At 36.9% G+C, this 26,245-nt stretch overlaps 1 protein-coding gene across 1 annotated transcript in view; it reads right to left on the bottom strand.

The window, feature by feature from the left end:
* The window catches only part of CNGB3 (cyclic nucleotide gated channel subunit beta 3), a 129,950-nt gene extending 109,065 nt beyond the window's left edge, over positions 1 to 20,885 (bottom strand). Inside the window, exons 1-3 of the mRNA XM_089898592.1 lie at positions 20,493 to 20,885; positions 19,222 to 19,279; positions 17,927 to 18,053 (exon numbers count right to left, since the gene is read on the bottom strand). Coding sequence (XP_089754718.1) covers positions 17,927 to 18,053; positions 19,222 to 19,279; positions 20,493 to 20,885 — 578 coding nt within the window. The remainder of the gene's footprint in view (positions 1 to 17,926; positions 18,054 to 19,221; positions 19,280 to 20,492) is intronic.
* Between the last annotated feature and the right edge of the window lie 5,360 nt (positions 20,886 to 26,245).

Here is a 26,245-nt window from a genome sequence, read left to right as displayed (position 1 = left end):
GCCGACTGCCACGGAGCTTGTATAATGGAGTAAAACCTCCTTTTGGTCTTACACTATGAACTTGTTCATTCATTCATTTGTATTTTTCAACAAAGAGTGAGTCGTTCTGGTGTTATATCTGACTCTTTTGATTATGAGTGGTTTTTACTTTTAGTTTGTGCTATTTTTCAGATTTCCAGCAGTGGAAATGTATAAAATATGAGAAAGAATAAATGTTATAAAAATTAAGACACCTTACTGTTTCTAGCAGTGAAAACTTATTGTCAGTTATTAAAGGATTGTGCTTTAATGATAGAGAGAGGGGAAAACATCGTCAATCAAGCTGTATTTTCATATATTGTTAAGCAGGGATACGGAAAACTTGGCTCAGGCACTGAGCCAAGGAAAGTGTTGGTAGAGAAGAAAAGAAAAATGTAAATCACTGGAAATTAGGCTTATTTGAAGCTGCCCAGGTGGGAAGTTCTGCCTTCCGCCAAAAGACGAAAGCTTTGTCGCTTTTGCCACTTCCTTGAAGGTATTGCTCTGAAGGACTTTCTGCCCAGGCTTTGGAACCACATCAGGGACCTGGAGGCTACTCTCTAGGTGATTTGATCCACTGCGGGGAGTTGAGACAGGAGCTCTGTGTCAGGGGCACCCTAGCAGTGATGTGTTCCAAGTTGGAACTCAGAATACAATTTCTCATGATTAGTTCTACAGTCCTTTTCAAGTAGCACTGGTCTTAAATAAATGATGATCTAAATTGAATTCTGTAGGTCTACCTTCCATGTGTTACTTTTAACATTGTTACAATGGAAAAATGCATTAGGACTTTCAAAACACCATCTTTTTTTTTTTAAATTTGGGGGATCATTTGTATGAGCAAATGACAAGGGTAATAAGTCTCCTTAATTCAGAGGTCACTAGCATTCCAGGAACTAGAAATATGGTATCAGCAGCTACATTTAAGGACATATTAGATTTAAAATTAGATTTGGAATTAATTTAAACTAGCCCATGTCTAAGCATTTAAAGCCACAGACGATAAACTCCTCCCCATACCTCTCGAAAAGCATCTTGGAAGAAGCAAATTGCCTAGGAATTCTAATTATCTGAAGTTGTTTGCCAGTATTTTGCTTTGAGTAGAATTCTCATATGTATTTCTGTCAGTGAGTAGGCAGCTTTTTTCTTTGGCCAATTAAAACTCAGGTCTTGGAAAGATTTCATTGTCATTGTTTAATTTTTGTTCAGTCTTTTACGCTATTTGCCTGCCAAAATTATGCTGAGGGTCTGTAGACTTTTTGAATTCTCCAGAGTGGATAAACCTCAGGTGTGAATAAAAGAAAAGGTGGCCCTTCCAAAGGTGTCCGTGCTCTCATCTTTGGAACCTGGGAATATGTTAGGTTAATGGCAAAAGGAATTTGGCAGCTTACAGATTTTAAAATGGGAGATTATTTGGGTGGGCCCAGTCTAATCACATAAGCCCTTAAAAGCAGAAAAACTTCTCTGATTGCAAGCAGAAGAGACTGTCAAATCCAAATACTGAGGGCTGGTTGATATCAGGGACATACCTGACATGAGCGTATGAGGATTCAGAGAAAAATTACAGCCTGAGTTTCTGGGATGAAGCTGCAGATGGTTTACATATGGCACCAAAGGTTTTGGCCTCCAGTGGGCAGTGAGATGGTGAAATGCTAGGCCTGCTAAATTTGTATTTGTCCCAATGCATGTAGTTGATCCAAATGCTGTGGATATAGTCAGACATGGAATAGGAACAGGCAGATGCAGAACCAGATGCTGACCTGAAGAAACCAAACAGAAGCTGGTTGTTAAACCCGGCTAAATTTTCACCAAGTTATTGATGAGCACCAAGTTATTGATGAGCTGATCTGAAGAAATCAAAACAGAAGCTGGTTGTTAAACCTGGCTAAGTTTTCACCAAGTTATTGATGAGCAAGAGTTGTTAACTTCAGAACTTTATTGAAACCCTCTATTAATAGTGAGCTAAGTACGGTAATTTAATTGTAGTTGCCTGCATAAATTGTCTGTTAATCAGAACACAGTTCCTTCCATATTGTAGCTTATATTCCTCAGTGAATCTTTTCAAAATTGTCTTTGTAAAGTCGGGAGTGAAGTACTTTGTCAGGTTCCATTAAAACCAAATATTTGATCTAAGAAGAATACATTGATGATCGAGTAACGATTGCTGTGCCTAAGGGGGCCAACTAGGCAAACAGCCCCTCTTCCCCTCAGATTAATGTCTGAACAAGGCCTGTTTCAGTCTACATGAACCATATGTTACATTTCCAGTTCCTTTCAAAACACATGTTGGTACGGTTTAAGCAAAACATTCATTACTTTAAAAAATATCCCCTGATTCTAATTTTAAAAGCATGTGAGTAAATGCATTGCTCATTAGTGGGAGAAAAACACTGCATTGAGCTCCAAGTGGGGAAAAGTGTAACAGCCTTGAGAGCTCTTTCACGTGGCCACCATTTGTATCTTAATCCTGCGAGAAGCACACCTTTCTCCAATTAGTTTTGCCCTGAGTAGAAAGCTTACTGTGTCCCATAGCCTGGTGCTTTTGTTACACAGAGAGATGCCTACCAAAGTCCAGACTTTAACCATTGTTTTCCTTTCATTTGAGTCTTAACTCATGTCCTAGACTCTGGAGGTGACTACCGAGTGCAATCACCTCCGGATTACCATGCCTTCTCAAAATCTGGTTGTCACATGAGTCATCAGAATGATTGCAGTTGAAACCAACAATTGTAGAGAGGAAATCAAATGCATAACTTCTACTTCTTATACTTGTGGAATCAGTTAAAGCATGAGGGTCCAATTTTGTTTTTGACCCCAAATAGCTTAAAAGCACATTAAATTGTGAATTTGCTGTGAGACGTTGTAAAAGACTTGGTGGTATTTTGTGATAAAAATTTTGTGAAATCAGACATGGAACTTGATCAAATATATTCATGGAGGAAGATGTGCAGTTACTTAAGAGAAATTAACTTGACAATAGTTTAGACTTAAGAATTTTAAGAGTGAAGTAAATATTTATGGGAAAAGCATTATCTTCCCTCCAAAATTATATAATTTGTGGATCTCAATCATTCAATTATTCATTCATTCACTTATTGTATGTCTACTATATGCCAGGAGTCTTCTGGACATTGGGAATATAGAAGTAAACATAATGAAGTCCTTACTTTCTGGTAGGGAGAGACAGACAACACAGACATTTAAAAAATACAGACTATGTCAGGTGATGGTAAATGCAACAAAGAAAAAAAAAATCAGGGTAATGGAGTTGGAGAAGTGAAAGACACTGCTATTTTCTATCGGGTGGTCAGGGATGAAATAAGGGATCCAATAAGATGAAATTTAAGCAGAGACTTTGAAAGAAGTGAGGGAGGAAGTTTTGTGGAGATCTGAGGGAAGCCTGTTTAGGTGTGGCTGGGTCAGAGTGAGAGAGTGAAAGTGGTGGGAGCTAAGGTCAGAGGAGCAGTGGAGAGGTTGGTGGCAGGGGAGATAACGTAGGGCACTGTGGGCCATTATGAGGACTTCAGCTTTCACTCAGAATGAAATGGGAAGCCACTGGAGAATCTGGAGGAGAAAGGGATGATTTGCATTTCAACACAATCACCCAGGCTGTTCTGTTGAACACAGATTATAGGGGGCAAACAGTGGAAGCTAGGTGACCAGTGAGGAGACCTTGTAGCAGCTGTGTGTGAGATGCTGAGATGTGGTCAGATTCTGAATATGTCCCAAAGGAACAGCCAACAGAATTTGCTATTGGATTGGCTGTACTGAATGAGAGAAAAAAGAAGGTGAATTTTTGAGCAAATGGAAGAATGAAGGTGCCTTCTACTGAGAAGGGGAAGACATAGGAAGAACAAATTTGGAAGAAGTGAGGGAATTAAGGGACATGTCAAATAGTCACCACAGTGGAAATATTAAGTAGGCAATTGGTATGTGAAACTGAGGTTCTGGGGAGAGATCTGGACTGGAGATACAAATTTGGGAATCATCAGGGTATCAATGTTGCTTAAAACCATAGGACCAGATAAAATCACATACTAAGAGAATGTAGGAAGAGCAGAGGAGGGGTCTGAAGATTGTGCTTGGAGCTTTCCAAGTTTAGAGGTTGGGGAGATGAGATGGAGCCATCAATGAATGGTGAGGAGAATGTCCACTGAGATAGGGCATAAATCAGAGAAAGAGGCATTTGGCAAACCAAATGAAGATAGTATTTCAAGAAGGGAGTGAGGTATCAACACTGAATTGCTTCTGATGGGTGGAAAAAAGCAGAACTGAGGCCGGGCCATTGGCTTTGGCAACATAGGAGGTATTGCTGACTTTGGTAAAAGTGGACAAAACCAATAAAAACGTTCATAAAAGTGGGAAAAAAACTGGTGGAATGAAGGAATAAAATCCTGGTTGAAACAGGGTCATGAAGACATGGCAGGAGGGGAAATAGAAAAAGTGAATATAGGTAATTGGTTTGAAGGGATTGCTGTAAGAGGAGCAGACAAATAGGACAATAGCTGATGCTCACGTGGAACTAAGCGGGGCATTTTGTTGCTGTTGTTTAAATGCGAGAACTGCTACAACATATTTAGATGCTTATAGAAATGATCCAACAGAGAGGTGGTGAGGGAGAGAAAGGGAACACTGCCCGAGTGATGTCCTGAGTAGATGAGGGGGATGGGCAGTCCTGGAGGAATCCGCCTTGAAACATGGTGTGTTCAGCTCATCCACTGTAATAGGAGCAAAGGCTAATTAAAAGGGTGCAGGCCCAGGGCTTCCCAGGGCTTCCCTGGTGGCGCAGTGGTTGAGAGCCCGCCTGCCGATGTAGAGGACACGGGTTCGTACCCAGGTCCGGGAAGATCTCACATGCCGCGGAGCGACTGGGCCCGTGAGCCACGGCCGCTGAGCCTGCGCGTCCGGAGCCTGTGCTCCGCAACGGAAGAGGCCACAACAGTGAAGGGCCCAAAAAGTGTACAGATCCAGACACACATTACACTTAGTGGTGGAAGCATGTGGAACTTCTGATGGCTTCTGTTTTGTTGGCTTGTCCTCTTGCTGCTTTTTCCTTTTGGCACAGTTGTTTTTCTACTGTCTGTCAATGCCTTACCATGACCAGCATTTGGGAGGGCTCAAAACAGGCCTGTTTTTGTGAGCTGGATGCCCAGATAAGGGCTCTGGTAAACAGTTGCATAAAAAAAGTTAGAATAAAATGAATCATTAGGCTAGGTAGAAGCGATTTACCTAGCTGATGGTTGGCACATAAACTAGTTGTGAAACTATTCCTTGCTTCAGCAGAATTAGGGTGAACATTTATTGGAATAGAATTATTAGACATTTAAGCTCTCAGTTGCATTTTTTACCACATTATATAACAAACTGGATATTATGGGATGCTGGAAAAGGGTAACAATAAACGAAAACATTACCTTTCATATAAAGATAAAGGAAAAACTGGCAAGACATATCATGATTAGTGAAAACAGCCATATTTGAAAAGATTCCTATATTTAAAATGAGAACAGTTTTCAGGCGTTAAACTATATGTACTCATAAAATTTCTATCAGAAATTAAAAAAAAAAAATATATATATATATGTTTCACTTTGTGATCCCTCTTCTTGAAATCTACTTGGAGCAGAGTAAAATATACAATGTTTTATTCACAAAGCAATTATCGTCAGCTGCATATAATAAGTGCCAGACCCTGTGCTAAACATTTGAGATAAAATTGTCAACCTCTCTGGCAATTGCCCCACTCTAGTAAATGAGCAATTCCCCATAACTTTGCTGACTTGCTGAAACATTCAAGTACCTTCCTTCCTCAAGAAGGGTGGAGAGAGTGTGGGGGTGTCTTATAAGCTTCCATTTCCCATCCTGATTCCCACAGGCCAGCTTACTTTTAGGTTGCTTATGGGGTTGCTCCCCTCAGCTTATCTGCATAGCATTTTTGCTGCTTTTTGAGAACTGATATGCTGCAAATCACTGTGCTAGTTTTGCTGTTCCCCATGGCTGAAATTGTCTCTCACTAGGTGGGAAACTCTTTTTTTTCTTTTTTTTTTTCCCTTTCTCAGGTGATTCAGCTCTTTTGTCTGCTGCTGTCACCAGGTAGGGAGGTACCCCCTCCTTCATCTCTACTCCTTTGTCTCATCATGCTCTTGTCTCCTGCTAATGCCAGTCCTAGGCAGACCCATCATTTTCCTCTTCCCAAGGAGATAAAGATTTTAAAAAACACAATGAGTCATCTAGTTATTCTCTCACATTAGGGAGCTTCCATTTTACCTTCTTTTTTTTTTTTTACCAAATCTTCCAACTTCCATCAGTCAATGAACTTTCAAATAGAATCAACAAAACCTCTTTTCTAGGCTCTTGCTATTTATGCTATTTGGACTATTATGAATGCATTAAAGAGACTGGCTATAAAAACATGCTGTTCAAATGGAAGATTGCTTATTAAATAATATCAGACAAAAGATATCTAAAATAACTAAAATATAATATCTAAAAAAATACTACAGTATACATGCAAATCCTAAAAATAACAAAAATACTGAAAGGAAATGTACAAAGTTATTCATTATAATCCACAAAATATTCTTATAGTTTTGATTTTGTTCTCTATATGTGCTTCACATTGGGAACAGTAATAATGAATATTTTTCCTGTGGATCTCTAATTTTATAATGGAATTATATTTTTTAACAGTCAACTTGTTTAGAACTAGCCTACCCTTTTAAGGCAGAGATGGTAGCTGTGTTTTGTTTGGCCTATAGTTTAAAAGAATTTCAAATTATTTTGGTAGTATTCATTTTGGGGTTTTCTTAAAAAATCAGATAATATTGGCATCACTGGACTCATTTTTCCCTATGGCATCTCTCAGCTGGATTGGCTCTTTAAGGGAAGGAGGAATCCCTGGGTGCACTCCAGTTCACCTCAGTATCCCCTCTTCTCCTGTCTCTTATCATCTTGCTCGCTCTGTTGTTTCCATATCCCGTGTGCTTTATACATGGGTATTATTTGCCTGCCTCATAGTAATCTGAATTTGTCCACTTGCATAATTTTTAAAAGCTTTCAAAAAACCCACCAATTATTCTATGGTTCCCTTCACTGTACTAGGTAAATAAGTAGATCTATTTTTTTTAGAAGTCACAATTTAGGTGTCATAAAATAATACAAAATTTGTCTATTTTCCTTCTCTTTATGACAAAAAAAAAAAAGTAGACACAAATTCTGTCTGCTCTGGTTTTCTATGGCAACAGGCAACTGACATATCAGAAGTGATTTAAATAGGGTCACAAACTGTGTCTGTAGACTCGTTCCTCTCTCAAGGCAACTACGCATATTCATAAAATTTTTGTCTTCTGTCTGCTGACTCATGTCTAACTGCCTACTAGTAAATCACTCTTGATGTTTCTGATACTGGTCTGTTTCATCTTCATGTGCCACATATAATTTCTGGCACAATATTAATGACTTTTAAGAGTAGAAAGCACAGGTGGAGGCTTTAGCAGGTAATTTGTCACCAAATATACTCATATATTATATGTATATGAATAATGTATACATAAGGTATGAATATTATATTATATATAATATATGCATATATATACACTACTAATAATTACTTTTTTTTGAGGTCAAGATGGACTTTCAGATTGCGCTGTATTGAGTGTCAGGATTATTATTTTAATCCTGGGATTACATGACATAGTGGTTTTGCTCTATGCTATTAGGTAAGTACATTGTACTTCTGGTATTAGATTTTAAAAAGAGGAAAATAAAATTGTGGTAGTAACATATCACAAAGATATCAACTTGATTGAGTCATTAACAGTTGTAAAGTATCGTAATGAAAAACTTTAAATGTCTGTTAGTCCCCAAATAAAATAATCAATCCCCAAAGAAAATAGCAGTGAGAAATTTCATATGAATTTTCATTCATAGCAAAGAATTTTCATTGCTTATTTTGTCTCTTTTTTTTGCTTATAATTTTTTTTGTAATGAAAAGTTTTTTGTTTGTTTGCTTTGCTTTTGTTTTACATAGTAAAATGTATTAAGCTCTTGTTTTTTGCTTCTGAATTTTGAATTTGGGGATTAATTTACCTTTCCAGGTTATGAAGGGGTTTGAACATCTTTTCCTAGTACTTGTGCTGTTTCACTATTTTACATTTAAATCTCTGATTCATTGGGAATTTATCCTTGTGTGCTGCATGAGGGACAGATCCAATTTTACTTTCTTTCTATATAGCTATCCGCTTACTCTAATACCAGTTATTTAAATCTACAATTTTTGTACTGATTTTAGATGCCAACTTTATCATACACTACATTTTTATATGCAGTTAGGTCTATTTCTGTATTCTCTATACTATTGGTTTAGCTATTCATGTGCCAATGCCACACTATTATTTTTATTACAAAGGTTTTTAAATAGGTTTTAATATTTGGTAGGACTTATACCACCTACATTACTCTAAAAACTCCATTTTCAGCGTTTTCCTCGCTATGTTTGCTTGTTTGTTCTTCCAAGAAATTTTATAACCAACTTTTCTAGTTAAAAACAAAAAAGGAAAAGAAAAAAAATAAAAGGAAAAAAACCCCAATACCTGTTAGTATCTTTATTATTCTATAAGTTTGGTGTGCAATATTTTCATTGTGTTTCCTTTCTGAATATTTTCTAATTTCACTAATGATGTATTTGTTGACCCAAGGGCCACTTAAAAGTGTGACTTAAATTTTAATTATGTGAGATTTTTCAAAAATTAAGTTTAAAAAAGATTAACTTCTAACTTTATTGCATAGTGATTAGAAATATATTCAATGTGAAATCTTTAAAATTTATTAAGACCTACTTTAGGTCTCAATTTATGAAATGGTCACTCCTAGTGAAATGGTTCTCTGTCCTGGATGGACCTTGGAATCACTTGAGGAGTGATTAGTGAGACTTAGGCCTAGAACCCACCCCAGACCAATGAAATCAGTATCACTGGGGGTAGAACATAAACATTTGTATTTTTAAAGAGCTCCTGGGAGATTTTACAGTGTACCTTGTTTGTTCGCTTTTTTTGTTTTACATAGTAAAATGTATTAAGCTCTTGTAATGTTCTAATTTTTGTAATGTTCTAAGTAAACTTGAAATAACTGTTTATTCTTCAGTTACTGGATATAAGGGTTCTCTAAATTTCTTTCAGATTTAAATTGTCAGTTGTGTTGTTCAAATATAATATATGAACATTAGTTCATGAATTTTTAAGTGTTAAGTCTATGAAAAAATAAAAAGAAGCATTTTAAAATCACCCATCTAGGAGCATGGAATCATCAGTTTCATTTTGTAATTGACAGAATTGCTCCGTGCTCTCTCTGTCTCTCGTCTATCATCTTATAATATTAAAATCATATATGTTTAGTGTATGGAGGTTAAATACTCTATTTTAATTAAATTAGTGTTCTTCAAATATATTTTAACATGCATGTTTAATTAAGAAGTTCTAAAATTGATCAAATTCTTAATTCTTTTTTATGCCAATCACCCTACTGTAGAGGGAATAGTTTAGTTCCATCTCACTTTTTAGCCTTAATTTAGACATTATTATAATTATTTCATGGTGTTAATGTATATTTCTATTTATCCACATGCTTGCCATTTTCTCCACTCATTTCTTCTTGAATCTCTGTGCTGGATTGTCTATTTGCAATCAGTGGCATTTCTGTTCCTTTTTATACTTTCCCATGTTATTGCAGTGGCTGAAAGCCTGGGAACCTTATTTTTAAGAATCCCTTGCCAGGAGGGTTCTGATTTAAATTCCACCAATGAGACACATTTGTAGGTGATTTGAAAATTAAAAGGAAGGCACAGTTCAGTTGTCATCTGGCAGAAGACCAGAGCATACTTCCTTAGAAGCAGCAGATCTTCTGAACCTTCTTCAGACTTTATATTCTACTGCCTGTCTCCAGCTTTGAAATTAAGGGGCAGCTGTGGCTTTGGAAGCTACTTTCTGCACTTTTCTAATTTCTGTGTTGCAGTCTCCACCCTTGAACTTTGCTCTCCTACCTCTTACAAAAAATTTTAAACTACAGAATTCCGTGTATTTAATTACTTCTCATTGAAATATTTAGAATAAATTCTTTTTTCCTGACTGATCCCTGACTACCCTAATTTGAGTCTTTCCTCCTCAGATAATTTTTCTTTTCCTGAAGTATACGTTAAAAAACTTCTAAGCTCCCTTCAGTTTTGCTTGACTGAAAATATCTACACTTTACCCTCTTTTCTGAACAATAATTTCACCTGGTATAGAATTCCAGGTTGACTATTACTTTTAGAATCTTGATAATGCCATTCTACTGTTTACTGGTTTCCATTGTTGCTGTTGAGAAGTCAGATGTTTGTTAGTTTACTTCTCCTATTTTATGTGGTCTGTATTTACTTTCTGGCTAATTAAAAAATCTTTTTCTTTTGTACTTTTAAGTTTTATTAGAATATATTTAGGGTTAATTCATTTTATTTATGCTGATTTGGATTTATTTGCCTTACTGAATTTGAGGGCTACTACGTTTTATCAATTGCATTATCTCTTTGAATATTGATTCTCCACCATTCTATTTATTATCTTTTTCTGGAATTCTGATTATCTGCATTTTGTACCTTTTCATACTTTCCTCCACACTTCTTAATTTTAATCTCTTATATTTTCCATCATTTTTCTTTATGGTGGAAGTTGGGGTGATTTCTTCAGATTTGTCATCCACTTTGCTAACTCTTCAACTCTGTCTAATCTGCTGTCTAACTCACTGACTTTCTAATTTTAGAGATTATACTTTTCATTTCTAGATGTTCTTCTCAGTTAACTTGCAGAAATACCTTGTCAATTCTGACAATTTCTGGTTTGTTGTTTCTTATCTTATTTTCAATCTTCTCTTTTATTTCTTTTAATATACATCACATACTTATACAGAATACTGTTTTTGATAATTTCATCATCTGTAGGTTTTCAAGAATCTGATTCTGCAGTTTTTTGTTTCTGTTGTCTTGTTCAGCGATTTATTTCCTCATGTGTTTAGTAATTTTTGACTGTGAGTTCATGTTAATTGAAACTTTATCAATAGGGATACTTTGAGATGTGGTTTTAAAGTTTGTTTTCTTCCAGATTGTGTTGTTTTTGGCAGATGTCTGGGCTCTCAAATTTAATTGTTTTAAAATTTTTTAGCATCATTTTTTATTCAGAATATAGATAGTATAAGAATTCTTGTTCTAGGTCTATTTGAATATTGGCTTATGGCTAAGAATTTTTTTTCTTCCCCTTCCTCTTCTCCCCTTCCCTTTCTTCTCTGCCCCTTCCCTCCTCTGTCCTCTCCTCCTTCATTCCACACCCCCTGCCTCGCCCCCAATTTTAAATTTCTTCCATTTTTCCCACTCAAAGCCAGGACAAAGGCAAGTATTACTCAAGATGTTTCCCTCTGAGAAGTAGTTTACCCTCCAGTGGGTTACCCTGTGGAATCCTAATTTTATGAAAGGGTTTCCAACCTGTTTTTTGCATCCAGTTTAATCCCAGGTTTTGTTTCACTAATGACACATTTCAACTCAGATCTAGACTGTAGAGTTTGGAAAAATCCTCGGGGCAAACAGCAGTTCTTGAAACTTTCTATCAGTAGAATTTATTTTTCACTAGCTCAGGCATGCATTCAAATGTAGGTTTTATATTTTACCTAGTAGTTTTAATTACATTCTCCCCAAAGAGTTTTCTACAAATGTTTACTCTGCCATATTGCTAGAAATATAAGTTAGCAATCATTATTAAAATGAGATGCCAATCTGTTGTTAAAAGTGTTTGCAATGCCTAATTATAAAAGTATTGCTTACCATAGAGGAAAATTCTAATTTGGGGCTAAAAATAATAGTGCATCATTTTTTATTATGCATCCCACAGAATTAGCACATGTGTAGCTGATTTTATTTTTTTACATGCTTATAAATTATTATAGTATAAATAGTATTTTATTTTTATAAACTTGATAGCTGGCATTCCTTTTCTATTTCAACTATAAAGTCACATATGGATTTTTAAGCATCTTTACGGCAGTGATTCTTGCTTTTTCTAGCTACAAGACAATACACGTCAGTGTTTATGAGTGCTCATAAGATTCTGAATTCTATTCTGCTCTCATTGTTCCTGCTGTGATATGACTGCCTATTTTAAAACCACCCAAATAGAGACTGATTGCTATTATGAACAAAGAAGACTATTCAAAGAAATAACCTTCCTTCTTGGCATTATGGGTAGCAACGGTGATGAAAAGCCATATACTATAACTGTAAAAGTCAGTCTTGCAGTGCACTCCAGTCATGGGCATTGAACTTTTCACTTGCTTGTTCATCATTTAACCACTTAACCTATCAGGCGTTCAACTCTGTCTCCTTTTCAGACATAGCTATTTGACATTTCCAGGCAAAACACATCTTTTGTTTGCTATTCATTAGTGTCCATCAAAATGCACTTTTTTATATTAAAAAATAAGAATGTGCTGAGATGGAATGCCAGAAACAGGCTGTTTTTCTCGGTAATGGACAAATGGCATCAATGGGACTTTCCAGGGGTGAACCCCATGCCTTTCAGAAGCTAAATGATTCATCTGACAAGATAATGAATTGGTTACTTTTTTCTGGGAAGATGTGCAAAGAATATTTTTCCCCTGGATAAACAACTTAGAGAACATTCTGAAAGGATATAAAAAAAGAATAAATAATATATAAATAAATAATCTAGTTTAACACAAATGGATTCCAGTCAGAAATGTGGATATGTAATACTTGGATATCTTGAAAAGAAATCTCCTCCTGGGCTGACATGTATTTGAGATAAGTATTATTACTGTGGCCAGAAAATTAGTTTTAGGTTCTATTTAGAATCTTATTGAGAGTTGGATGAAAAAAAATCACAGAATCACAGAAGTGATTTTGTTTTATGAAATTCACATCTTTATAATAATAATGTCAACTTTACTGACCCCTTCTTTTTGTGTTTATATAAAGAGCTAAATAGACATAACATGTGAATTTGGCTTAGGCATATAACCGTACTCTTGTATCCTTACAAAACAATATTTGAGACAAGGGAGTATTTTATAAACAGGATGCCCAACTTTGTAAATAGTTAACATTAGAATTTCTGTTATGTGGCATGATGAAGAAGAAGGTCATTATTATGTATGCCCAAGGGTACTGAGGCTCTATGTTAGAGTTTTGGGTAAGGCTGGGTTGGGTGATGTCTTACTTGTTCAGACTGCTATAACAAACACAATGGACTTGTGGCATATAAACAACAGAAATTCATTTCTCATCATTCTGGAAGTTGGAAGTCTGAGATCACTGTGCCAGCAGAGCTGGGTTCTGGTGAGAGCTGTCTTCTGTTTTTCAGGATTCTTGCTGTATTCTCACATGGTGGAAAGAGGACAAGAGAGTTCTCTAGGTTCTCTTTATAAGGGCACGAACTCCACGCATGATGGGGTCCACCTCCTAAAGATCCCATCTTCTGATAATGCCACATTGGGGGTTAGGGCTTCAAAACGTGAATTTTGAGGGAACACAAACATTCAGTCCATTGAAGGTGAGATGAGAGGACTGTGAAATGGTGAGAAAAGACTGCATTTTAGCATCAGAAAAACTTTCAGTTCCTTTATGTGAGTAATGGAGGTGGTGTGGTAATTGATTTTATGTGTCAACTTGACTGGGCCACAGGGTCCCCAGGTATTTGGTCAAAAGCTATTCTGGGCTCATGCAGCTCAATATTAGAAAAACAAACAACCCAATCCAAAAATTGGCAGAAGACCTAAATAGACATTTTTCCAAAAAGACATACAGATTGCCAACAAACACATGAAAGGATGCTCAACATCACTAATCATTAGAGAAATGCAAATCAAAACCACAGTGAGGTATCACCTCACACTGGTCAGAATGGCCACCATCAAAAAATCTACAAACAGTAAATTATGGAGAGGCTGTGGAGAAAAGGGAACCCTCTTGCACTGTTGGTGGGAATGTAAATTGATACCACCACTATGGAGAACAGTATGGAGGTTCCTTAAAAAACTACAAATAGAACTACCACATGACCCAGCAATCCCACTACTGGGCATATAACCTGAGAAAACCATAATTCAAAAAGGTACATGAACCACAATATTCATTGCAGCACTATTTATAATAGCCAGGACATGGAAGCAACCTAAGTGTCCATTGACAGATGAATGGATAAAAAAGATATGGCACATATATACAATGGAATATTACTTAGCCATAAAAAGGAACAAAATTGAGTTATTTGTAATGAGGTGGATGGACCTAGAGTCTGTCATACAGAGTGACGTAAGTCAGAAAGAGAAAAACAAATACCGTATGCTAGAGCACATATATGGAATCTAAAAAAACGGTACTGATGAACCTAGTGACAGGGCAGGGATAAAGACGCAGTTGTAGAGAATGGACTTGAGGACACAAGGGAGGAAAGGGAAGTTGGGATGAAGTGAGAGAGTAGCACTGACATATATACACTACCAAGTGTAAAATGGATGGCTAGTGGGAAGCTGCTGCATAGTATAGGGAGATCAGCTCAGTACTTTGTGACCACCTAGAGGGAGGCGATAGGGAGGATGGGAGGGAGGCTCAAGAGGGAGGGGATTTGGGGATATATGTATACTTATAGCTGATTCACTTTGTTGTACAACAGAAACTAACACAACATTGTAAAGCAATTATACTCCAATAAAGATATTTTTAAAAAAAGTTAAATGCTTTTACATGACTCAGATAATTGTTTTTTTTAATGCCCTCTAGAAATTGTCTATGTTATAAGCAGAAACTCATTTTAACTGAAAATTACATCATAGCTAATCTTTCCTTGTGCACTTTGCAATAGTCTTTGTGCCAAAGCAATAGAATACAACAGATATGTAAAAAAAAAAAAAAAAAAGAAACTATTCTAGGTGTGTCTGTGAGGGTGCTTTTGGATGACATTACCATTTGAATCTGTACACTAAGTAAAACCGATTGCCCTCTCTAATGTAAGTGGTCGTCATCCAATCAGTTGAAAGCCTGCCTGAATAGAACAAAAAGGCTGACCCTCCCGTGAGTGAGAGGGATTCCTCCTGCCTGACTGGGCAGGGACATGAGCTCTTCCTGCCTTCAAACTTGAACTGAAACATTGCCTCTTCTTGGGTCTTCAGCTTGCAGCTTTCACACTGGAATTAATACCATCAGTCCTCCTGATTCTGAGACTTGCAGCCTCAGACTAGAACTATATCATTGGCTCTCTTGGGTCTCTAGCTCGCTGACTGGAGATCTTAGGAACTTCCCAGCCTCCACAATCATGTGAGCCAATTCCTTATAATAAATCTCTTTATATATATAATCTTGTTGTTAAAAAATATATCCTGTTGTGATATCTATATCTATCTATATCTATATCCTGTTGGTTCTCCTGGTATCTACCCCTGCCTGTCTTCTGTTGAGTGTGACAGAAACTAAAGGCATAATCAATAATATCACACTGCACTTCACACACAGAGACTGCAAAATCCACAGCATGCATTCTCCCCAATACAATAGGATGATATTGATCATCCTAAACACATAATTCCTATTCAAGCCATGGCTCAGGTCAGAGGATAATGTAAATGCACTTAGAATAAAAAATCTACCTATACATTTTATTTATTAATAATTAACTTTTTTTGTTACTTCAAAAATTTGAAGTGAGAATCAGTCGCTCACACAGCATCTGTATTTAGTGCCTGCAATCAATCAAATCCTTAATGTTTTTCAAGGAGGAAGAGCTTTTTAAAACCTGGCCTTGCCCAAGTTTAAAACTGTTGATTTTTAATAACTGCAAATACCAAAATCATCTTTACTCATTGAGAGTATTGTGAAATAACACTTTTAATAGAAAGTTATTTTATCATTGATATTTTCTAGTTATGTAAGAAACTCTGCTCTCTAGGATTCAAGATGTGGTACCACTGATACCCATGAAATCAAAACAGAAAGGCTTTGGTAAGTCCTCCATGGTATTGGAAATTAAGATTCCCAGTAATATTAGTCAAGTGACACTGGAACTTCCAGTGACCCGTTTAAGTTGCTCCTTCAATACAGCTGGTTCTCCCTCAATCTTGAGGAGAAGTGTGGCCAGCCATAAAGCCAGAGCTTTAAACTAACTTGGGTCTACTCAGTTTGTCAATAATTCTCAAGCGACTTTGCTACCTATATTGCAAAATGAATAATCAAACATTCCAGAGAATAATCAATTCATGAGTACAAGAGTCTGAAATAGGACAGGTATGACTGGAACAGGGAAATGGGATAACAGGGAAGGAACTGTGTGTTGGGGAAGACAAAGTAAAACAGGTGGGAAGTATACAAAGCTGTGTCAAGGAGTTTTGTGTTTTTGAGATATGACCCATTTTCTGTGTAATTGAAATGTTTGCATTTTCGTATTTCAGAAGAGTGAAAGTACTATACTGGGTTAAGAAGAATACATCCCTAAGAATGTTAGTTGTGGCTTCCACTTCAGTCCTTTGAAAACCTATGTATCACCCTGGTTGTTACACAAAAGTAAATATACTAAAATAAATGCTAGAAAGAGAGATCAGTTCAGAAGGTTAAGATGTTGATTAAAAATGAGTGTATTGGTGGGAGCGAGGAAAAAGTTCCACTCAGGGATCTGAGTCTTTTGCAGTCTGATCTTGGCAGAGCTGACCTATGATTATGGGCAAACTAATTAAACTTTTTGTGCCTTGGCTGCTTATCTGTGGAGTAAAGATAACAATGACTCACTAACAGGACTGTAAATCATCTGTAAACACCAACAGTTAAAGAAATAATATAATTACTTACCCCAGTTGTGAGAGTCTAATCTTTACTTCAGAGTTTAAGTACCTTCCCTCTGCCTAAATAATATGTCAGGCTTAATTTTTGTCAAACTTTTTTTTTGTATGTGCGGTAGAGTGAACTTGTGTTTATTTTCATATATAGTCAAATATATGCTTATTGAAAATGCACTCTTTCTGATGCCTATTGTTCAACCTAATACACCGGGTCCTAGATTATCATGGTGGCACCTATTGGCAGCACACAGTTTAATACAGTAGAGCTGCTGAGAGAGAAGTGGGAATGGGGGGTGAGGGGGAGGAATAGGTACTTTTAACTTCTTTATAAATGACAACTCTTCTTGCCTATTAAATAAGAAGGGTACACTTATTGCAATTACGTTAACTATAGTCAAGCAATTCAAATTGGATCAGCAGGCACATAAACATGCTAAGAAGTGGCCAGATGAAGGAGCTTCTTGTTGGGCTTTATTGTGGATTCACTGATTCACACTGACATTGCCATCTCCTTTGTGATATTTCCAGTAATTTTGTAGGAAGTACTTATATAACTGTATTCCTTCAGTGGCAAAAAGATTATCTGCTTCTGTAATTATTCTTGGTTATCATACCACACTTTCTTTAGCAGATGAAGGGAAATAATAATCAATCTTCTGGAACAATAAAATGTTTACAGAACTGGAATAGCCATTTCTTTATGAATTCAGAGAAGAGTCATACATTCTCTTCAAGTCCTTTTTAAAAAATTCATGCCTAGTAAATATGTAAGCTGTTTTCAAGCTGATACTAATGACTCAGACATGTGACTACAATGTTTTTGTTGGTGTGCTATGGCCTATGGACAAATGGCTGCCTAGAGATCCTGGTTAGTGGCCATGGCAGGCTGGTAAGGAACAATGAACTGGACAGAAACAACCTTTTAGTTCCGGCCCAGGTCCCTTGTGTTATGTGACTATTGTAGTGCTCCTGACCTTTGCTCAGCTAAAGTGGGGGATAGGTGTTTGAATTTTTGAGTGCAGTATTATGTGTTTTATTGAGTTCTCACCTGACCAGGCCTTCTTTCCCAGTCCCCATTTCCTCCTGCTCTGGCTTTGTTCCAGGTGATTCTGCTGGATTTTGAGAGTCAGGGTTTGTGGTCTTGTCTTCAAGTGTATTTTTCTCACAGATTTTATCTATGGGAAAGAAACAACATATAGATAGAAGAATATATGCCACTTTAAAAAAATAATTAATTTATTTTTGGCTGCATTGGGTCCTCATTGCTCTGAGCGGGCTTTCTCTAGTTGTGCAAGCGAGGGCTACTCTCCGTTGCCCTGCGCAGGCTTCTCATTGCGGTGGCTTCTCTTGTTACAGAGCACGGGCTCTAGGTGCGTGGGCTTCAGTAGTTGTGGCACATGGGGTTAGCTGCTCCGCGACATGTGGGATCTTCGTGGACCAGGGATAGAACCCCTGTCCCCTGCATTGGCAGGCGGATTCCCAACCACGGTGCCACCAGGGAAATCCCTATATGCCACTCTTAATACAGCTATATTGGACAACATAAGTTACAGAGATGCTGCTTGTTTTTCCAGAATAGTTTTCTCAGGAACACCTCCCCTAGGATTCCTCTAAACAAAGTATGACCTTATGCAGGAGGAGTTAACCTGCAGACACCTTCACACTGATGAAAAAATATGCTTAAATTTGGTGTATTGTGCAACAAAAGTCTCACATGGTATATTTCTTTTTGACATTAGCAAGGCTGAGATTAATAAGGAGCCATTATTCATAAGGCATTTTTGATTCTGCTAAAGTATAATTTATGGCTGAAATTGATGCATCATAAAATTCAGAAAAATAAAATAGGCAGAAATGATGTCATTGACATTATTTTCAAATTTTGCATTCTAATTTTGTTTTTTGATAAAAATCTTTATTTTTCCTTTGATCATTTTCAGCTGTGACATCTTTTCTGAAGAAGCAATGCAAACTAATATGTACTAGCTTCATTTTCAGTACAAGGATTAAATTTTTTCCTTCAAACCTACAAATACAATTTCCAATTAATATAGTTTAAATTATAATTTACCCAGAGAATAATCAATTCACTGCTAAATATTTGGATTTTAGAGAAGATTTTAATGAAGATAAATAAATTAATATAAAAAGAAAATATAGAGAGAGCAAAGAAATAAAATGAACACAATTTAATCCATTATCCACAGTTTCTAATTTATTTTTAATTGGATGTACTGTGCTTAGAAAGTTGAAATGAAGGCCCAAATCATAATTCTTATTTTATTGTAGTACATTATAATTTTTAAAACTTAAGCTAACGCAGTATCGAAAGTCTGGGCTTACAAAACTGATAAATCAGGGTATGATCCCTTACTTTACAAAAGTTTTCACCGTACAAGTCCTTTAATATGAAAATTTCTATGATCCATCTAAAAGTTTTCAATATACTGAACTTTTCAGGAACATGTTTCAAGAATAAAATGAATCATAAAGTCAAGTCATTACTTACCATTAAAAAAATTTTATGAATAAGAAAGAATAAACCCCTGAATTTCCCAAGACAGTTTTCTTCATTTTGCATGTCTTATCTACCTTTATTTTGGAATTATACTAATTTTGGCTGGAAGATAGGAAACACACACTTTCCATATGTCATTTTTTACTAAGAGGCTTTTGATAGAATTTTTTGAGAGAATTTTCCCTGTGTATTTGGATCAAGCTATATTTTTCCATTTCTTTTTATCTACCCCCCCAATCACTTTTCAGATTTTTGACATTGTTCCATGTATTGCTGCCTAAGAAAGTGATAGCCAAATCTTTTTCCTATATCTACAAATATTGGGGGCAATCACTGTACGATATTTTAAAGCAGAGAGTTCTTAACCTCTGGCCATGGATGTCCTGTACAATCATGGATTGGAACCTTTGAGACTGTATGCTGTATATGCAATTTTTTCCATGGAGAAGATCTAGGGTTAACATGAGCTCCTTAAAGGAGTCTGACCAAAAAAAAGGCTATGAGCCATTTTGTGCATGTATACATTTCTAGGGACACCCGTCCTCCAAAGAATATTAGGATTTAAATAGAGCATGAAAAAATGAGTAAAATAATTCAGAAAAAACCCTCCTGAATATAAAACAGGCAGAATCTGTAAAACAGAGTATTCCTTAAGAGGCTTTTAGTGACTGTTTCTTATAGAGGCACATGAGCATAAGCTACATCGTCCTCTTCCATCGCTCATTCAAGCCACAGCATAGGCATTACATTTGCTGTTACTTTTCTGCTAGTACCAATTACATGACCAATTGTTTTGCAATAGTTCTTTTCTTCCATTCTAATAAGTAATCTTTGTTTATTCTCATAACATTTGGATTAAACTAACTTTAAGTAGATCTTCACACCTTACCAGGTCTCTTCTAGACATTACCAAGCCCTTCTAAAATGATGCTCTATTATGACAAATCTAGGCTATTTCAGAAGTTAATTATAGCCTAATTTGCTTTGTGGATAAGCATTTTATTATAAAATAAATCTTCTATCATAGCTTTTTTAAAAAAATCACAATGCCTCATTCTGTTTTTTTTAAAGAAATAATTTTTTCTCAAATAATTACCTGCCATACACCAATATTGGCTGAAGGTTCTGAGAATGGGCGTTTGAAGACCCTGCACATTTTTAAGGCAACTGAATTAACTTCAGTGAGATTATTTAGCACAGCGAAGGCAGCTGCCAGTGGGTAAACACAGGAGAAAAGGCTCACATAACCAAACTGCAGGAATAACTCCAAGTAATCATCAAAGGTGCCCGAGTAAGTTCCCATTTCCTTTTCCAGAACGACCTGTTCATATAATGTAGCATCTATGTCTGCCTTTAAAGCCTGCACCTTCCTCTTCACCTGCACATGCTGCTTCTTTTGGAACCAGTAAGAAAGAAGAGATTCTACAATTTGGTTAAGGATCTGAGAGGTAATCAGGAGAGTAGCCAAGCTCTGACGCAAAAGCTTCATATCCCTCAGGTCAAAGGCAATGTAGAGGAGTGAGGCAAAGCAATTTAAAAAGTTGAACACTAACACTTTCAGAATTAGGTGATTCTGGTAGGCAGATTCCAATCTGTGATTCTCCCATGAAGTTAAAAAGTCCCATGAAAATGAGAAACCAGTTATTTCCATTCTTGGATTCAAGGCAGAACAACTTGAAAAAATACCCATGAGGACCTAAAACAAAAGGATCTCCATCAACTATAGTCAGTATGGGTGTCTTTTTATCCATGCAGCATGTTATTTGTTTGTGGGAACAGATGGTCAGATTGTTTGCATCATCCTCATCATGAAAGAGAAATCTAAAATACGTGGCAAATCTTGCTTTGGTATCTGGGTAAAGTTTTGTGAACTACGCATGGTACTCCCCAGCTTCACACATGGACAGCAGGATTCCCTTTTTTGCAGCTGCCCAAATGAATAGAATAAGTCTTTCTGCCAACTGTGCTCTTTGCACATTGTGTAGCAATTGCCAGATCACATCCGTGCACTTGGTCAAATTCTGCCCTGGAATGTGTGCCCGTGGCAGATATCAAAGGGTTCTGATATGGTTGCTTTTATTGAATGTGCAAGAGTGAGTACTGAGTTTGCTCTCCACACACCTGGCTGATTCTGTCTCCAGCCTGGCAGCATCTCACTCTGGGCCTCTGTAATACACTTTCAGACTGTTTGACCCCCTGGTACTGCGCATGGTGGAGGCCTGCACAGGTGTGAAACACATGCTTTCCTTTTTAAGAGAGGAAATAATTGATACAGAAAGCCATTAACCTTCCACATTTTATCACTGTCACTAAATAATTGCTGGAAAAGGAGGGATTCAAAGAAAGAAATTAATTTGGCAATAAGGTTGTTAATTAGGCATTGATTCAATTGGCCCTTTTTTGGATGAATGTAAAAAGAAGACCTAAAAATGCTTTCATTGGTTGGAATACCTCGTGAAGGTGATGATATCACTTAGTTAAATTTCTAATTCTTAAAACACCAAATACATTGTGGGCTCTGTCTCAGAAACAAATCTCCTTTTATTAGACACCAACAATACCTGAGTGCTAGATGTTAGATGAATTATTAAAGACTAAGTCTGAGTACTTTCATTAGATGCATAAATGATACTATTATTTTCATCTTAATGAATGAACATTTGGAGTTAAAAATGAATAACACAGTTTTAAGAAGTGTATGATTAATGATTATTTTCTGGCACCCAAGATTGTATTTTTGTCTCAGCTTGTGATTAATTTTGTAGTTGCTAGAATATATGTTTTCTTAGAATAATTTTAATTACAGCACCTTGATCACACTTGAAATTTTATTACATCTTTGTAGATTGTCAAATGACATGGAGGAAGTTGACAAATATTGTAGCAGCACATACACAATGGAATCTGATGGAGTGCCTTAAATGCCATAGCATAGAAAAATGGAGTACTTTATGCTAAGAAGTGCTCAAGCAATCTATAAAAATCTAGAAGGAATCAGAGTAGGTGAGAGTTCTGGAAACCATCCTATTAGAAGAATGGTTGAGGAACTTATGTTCTTTAGCTAAGGTATTGAAGACTAGCTAGCGAGCTAGCAGTTATTTGCAATTCTTTGAAGGGCTGTTACGTAGACAGGAAAATAAAATTATTTCATGTATTCCAGAAGGCATAAGAGGGATCCATCAATGGGATTTACAAAACAGAAAAACAAACAAAACCCCAAACATTCTAACAACTCAACTTGTCTTAACAGTGAAACATACATTTTTGTGAGGCAGCAAAAACCCCATTTCTGGAGGTGTACAGGCTGAAGCCTGTGCCAAAAGAGCTAGGATGGGATCCTTGAACCTACTCAGAGGTTAGAGTTCCTCCAGGCAGCCTTAACATGCTAAAAAGTCCTGAAGGAATTTTTACATTTAGGCAGATTTTGCTTTAAGGTACATCATCACAAGTAAAGAAATGAATAACTGCAAAGCAAAAAGAATACAGATCCATCTAAGGTAACTTTGGTACTGTGTCAGGATCAAGGAATCCTGTCCTCTCTCAATGGCATGCTTGGTTTCAGAGACCTTTTGCTGGTATTACTTCATCTAGAAAATGCATTTTACATACAGGTATTAAGGAATGTGGTGAGTTACTGGTACTGGGTACCGAAGAGAGAGCTCTAATCCTAACATCACTAATTCTCTGGGTGACTCTGGATAAGTCGCTTTTCTGTAACAGTTTCCTCATCCATAAAATGAGGAATACTTTTGTCATGGGGATTTCTGTGGGGAGTAGATAAAGCCTCCGTTCGAGAAAAATGCAATATAAATACAAAGTGTTCCACCAGCCAGACTAGGGTAAATTAAAATGATCTTTTTTTAAAAAAAATATACATTAACTCCTTCAGGTCTACACAGCATTGATGTATGTGGGGCATACAGGAACTTCTATTTACTTAAAAGAGTTCCAGGGATCAGGAAAGCAGAATGCGATTTCCTACAAATCAGATATATTCTTTAGCAGAAAGAAGACTAAAAACACAGAGTTTGATGTAATTGAATTATGCAAATATATTTAAATCATGAAAACTGCAAAAAAAAAAGAAAAAAGAAAAAAAAGTGAAAACACCCACTTTGGTGAGTCTCAAGATTTTAGTTTAAAAAATAAGTGGACACTGAGGTATTTTATCATAGTCTCCTCTTCTGTTTGATATTTAAAACAGTGTATGATTTCTCTGCCTAACTTCTCCTTTAGCTGTTATTGCTCTCTCCATCTCTGCTGTATCACATGCAGGAATGGTTCCTGATTGTGCACGCAGCTGGGCACCTGACCTGAAGAAAGTAGCGATCCATGCTAGCTGGTGACCGATATATATGGTCACCATGAAGGCTCTGCCCCGTGGGAACAATGGTTGTTATCTAAGTCATGTAGACTGCTCTCTCTGGAATATGGACTGGGAAAAGGGTAGATGGAAAGAGAGCAGTCCAGAGTAGATATATATAGAGAAACACAACAGTCTTGAGAAACGAAGCCATGTTGACTGTGAACAAGAGTTAGAGAGAGTAATTAGCTCCTACAGCTGCTTCCATCCCCTGAACACTTTTTCAGTTCCAGTTATCCACAAGTTTTCTTACGATGAGCCCTTGCCACCCAAGGTGCCCTGATTATGCCTATGTCCCAGCATGTCCTCAGCATGGTTGGGAATTTTCTTCATCGTTTCAAACTGCAAAGCCCATGTTACTTATCTTTTTTCTAGACTAAGTTTTCAGAAATTTCACATGCCAAGTTTATTCATTTCTCATTTCTTTTGTTCATCATCACATTAGGTATTAGTTTTGAATGAATATTTCTTATTGAGTTCTATAATTCTAATTGTATACTGTATAAGACTTTCTTTTTGGATGAAGCAGAGAAACATGCTTGAGTAATTTTGATAAAAAGTTTCATTCTTGTTTTTGCTGATGTAGTTTCTGTATTCCCACCTTAGCCCTTGGCTGGTGAATAGGACCAATAGTCACAAAGTGGACTATACTGCTAAAATTAGCCATAGTAGTTCCTCTCATGCTGTTTACATAGGGAAGCCTTTACTGATACTTGTAAATTAAATTTCAGTAGACAGTCTGCCTATTTTCCTATTCTACATAAGACAAGTTAAGTTGAATAAGTTAATTGTTACTACCAAGGACTAAAGAGTGGTCTCTTGTTTAAACAAGCTAGGATTTTCCCTCCATTTTTCTCTCTCTATTTTAATAATTTATTTTTTAGAGCAGTTTTAGCTCTAGAGCCGTTTTTGTTTTTTTTTTTTTTTTTTTTGGTTTTTTTGTTTTTGTTTTTGTTCTTTTTGTGGTAAGCGGGCCTCTCATTGTTGTGGCCTCTCCCGTTGCGGAGCACAGGCTCAGGACGCGCAGGCTCAGCGGCCATGGCTCACGGGCCCAGCCGCTCCGCAGCATGTGGGATCTTCCCAGACTGGGGCACGAACCCGCGTCCCCTGCATCGGCAGGCGGACTCTCAACCACTGCGCCACCAGGGAAGCCTTAGAGCCGTTTTTTGTCTGTTTGTTTTTTAGCTCTCTGGATGTCTGTTCAAACTGAGTTGGCTGAGATGCAGGCTAGGTCAGTTTGGATAGATGGTGGGGGACTGGCAAGGCCTGGGATGCCTCTGCAGACCTGGAACTGTGCTGAAACTGGCACGCTGGGATCTTGGTTGTGGAGAGCGATTTGGCTCAGAAGGTGCAGGGAGGACCCCACACTTGTAGTCTGTTTGCAACACGAAGTCTGGGCTGGAGAGCATGACTGGAAAAGAAGGGAAGACTAAGAGGATAACTAAAAACATCTTGTCGAGTGTTGTCAATGTCCACAGGTTTTAACTACATGGAGTACCTACATGTGGTTGGTTAGAGGCCACAGAATGGTAGTATGGGCTAAATTTGACAAGAATTCAGTTTTCTTTCAATGATGTAAAATAAGGGAATATTTAAACATTAAAAAGTCAATGTTTAAAAACTGGGAAATTTCAAGTTAAGATTTGTATTTGCAGTCTCTCTAGACTGAAGATGAAATGTCTGGCAGCACTTAACCCTCTTCCCTGCATGACAGCTATTGGTCAGAGCCGAGTGACCTCTGGCTCTTTAGACAGGGCATACGTGATCCTCGTTTAAGCTATCTGATTTCTATCAACATTGGAATTTACCAACCTCGATGCTAAATGCTTTATGTATATTAATTAAATTCATACCCACAACCTAGTGATGACAGTATTATCCTTATTTTATACACAAGCAAGCTAAGAGTCAGAGATGTTAAATATCTTGACCAACTAAGGTCACACAAAACTAGTTAAGTAGCAGAGTAATAATTTGAATTCAGGGGTGTCAAACTCTGTTTTTTCTAGTACAAAATACTGCCTTTAGTATTAATTGTATGATTGTTTGGACTGAAAATGTCATTTTCTTAATTGTGACTTTGAAAGTGTGGAGTATTTTAAAGCCATATATGTTAGTTTTCTATTTCTGTAGCAAATTACCACAAATTTAATGGCTTAAAGCAACACAGATTTATTCACTTACAGTTCTGTAAGTCAGAAGTCTAAGACAGGCTGCATTCCTTCTGGAGGCTTTAGGAGGGAATCTGTTTCCTCATCTTTTCCAGCTTGTAGAGGCTGCCTGAATTCCTTGGTTCATGGTCCCTTCCCCCATCTTCAGAATGCATCAATCCAACCTCTGCTTCCATCATCCCATCTCCTTCTTCTGCCTTTGGCCCTTTTGTCTTCTTCTTATAAAGACCCTTTGACTACATTGAGGCCCCCTGGATAACGCAGAATAATCTTACCATCTCGAGATCTTTAATATAACCATATCAGCAATTTTTT

Source organism: Delphinapterus leucas, chromosome 17 (assembly GCF_059928025.1).
Source record: "Delphinapterus leucas isolate spDelLeu-1000000601 "Yukka" chromosome 17, BTC_Dleu_Yukka2, whole genome shotgun sequence".
NCBI classification, from domain to species: domain Eukaryota; kingdom Metazoa; phylum Chordata; class Mammalia; order Artiodactyla; family Monodontidae; genus Delphinapterus; species Delphinapterus leucas.
Note: the sequence above shows the minus strand (reverse complement) of the source record. Positions and strands in the feature narration are given on the sequence as shown.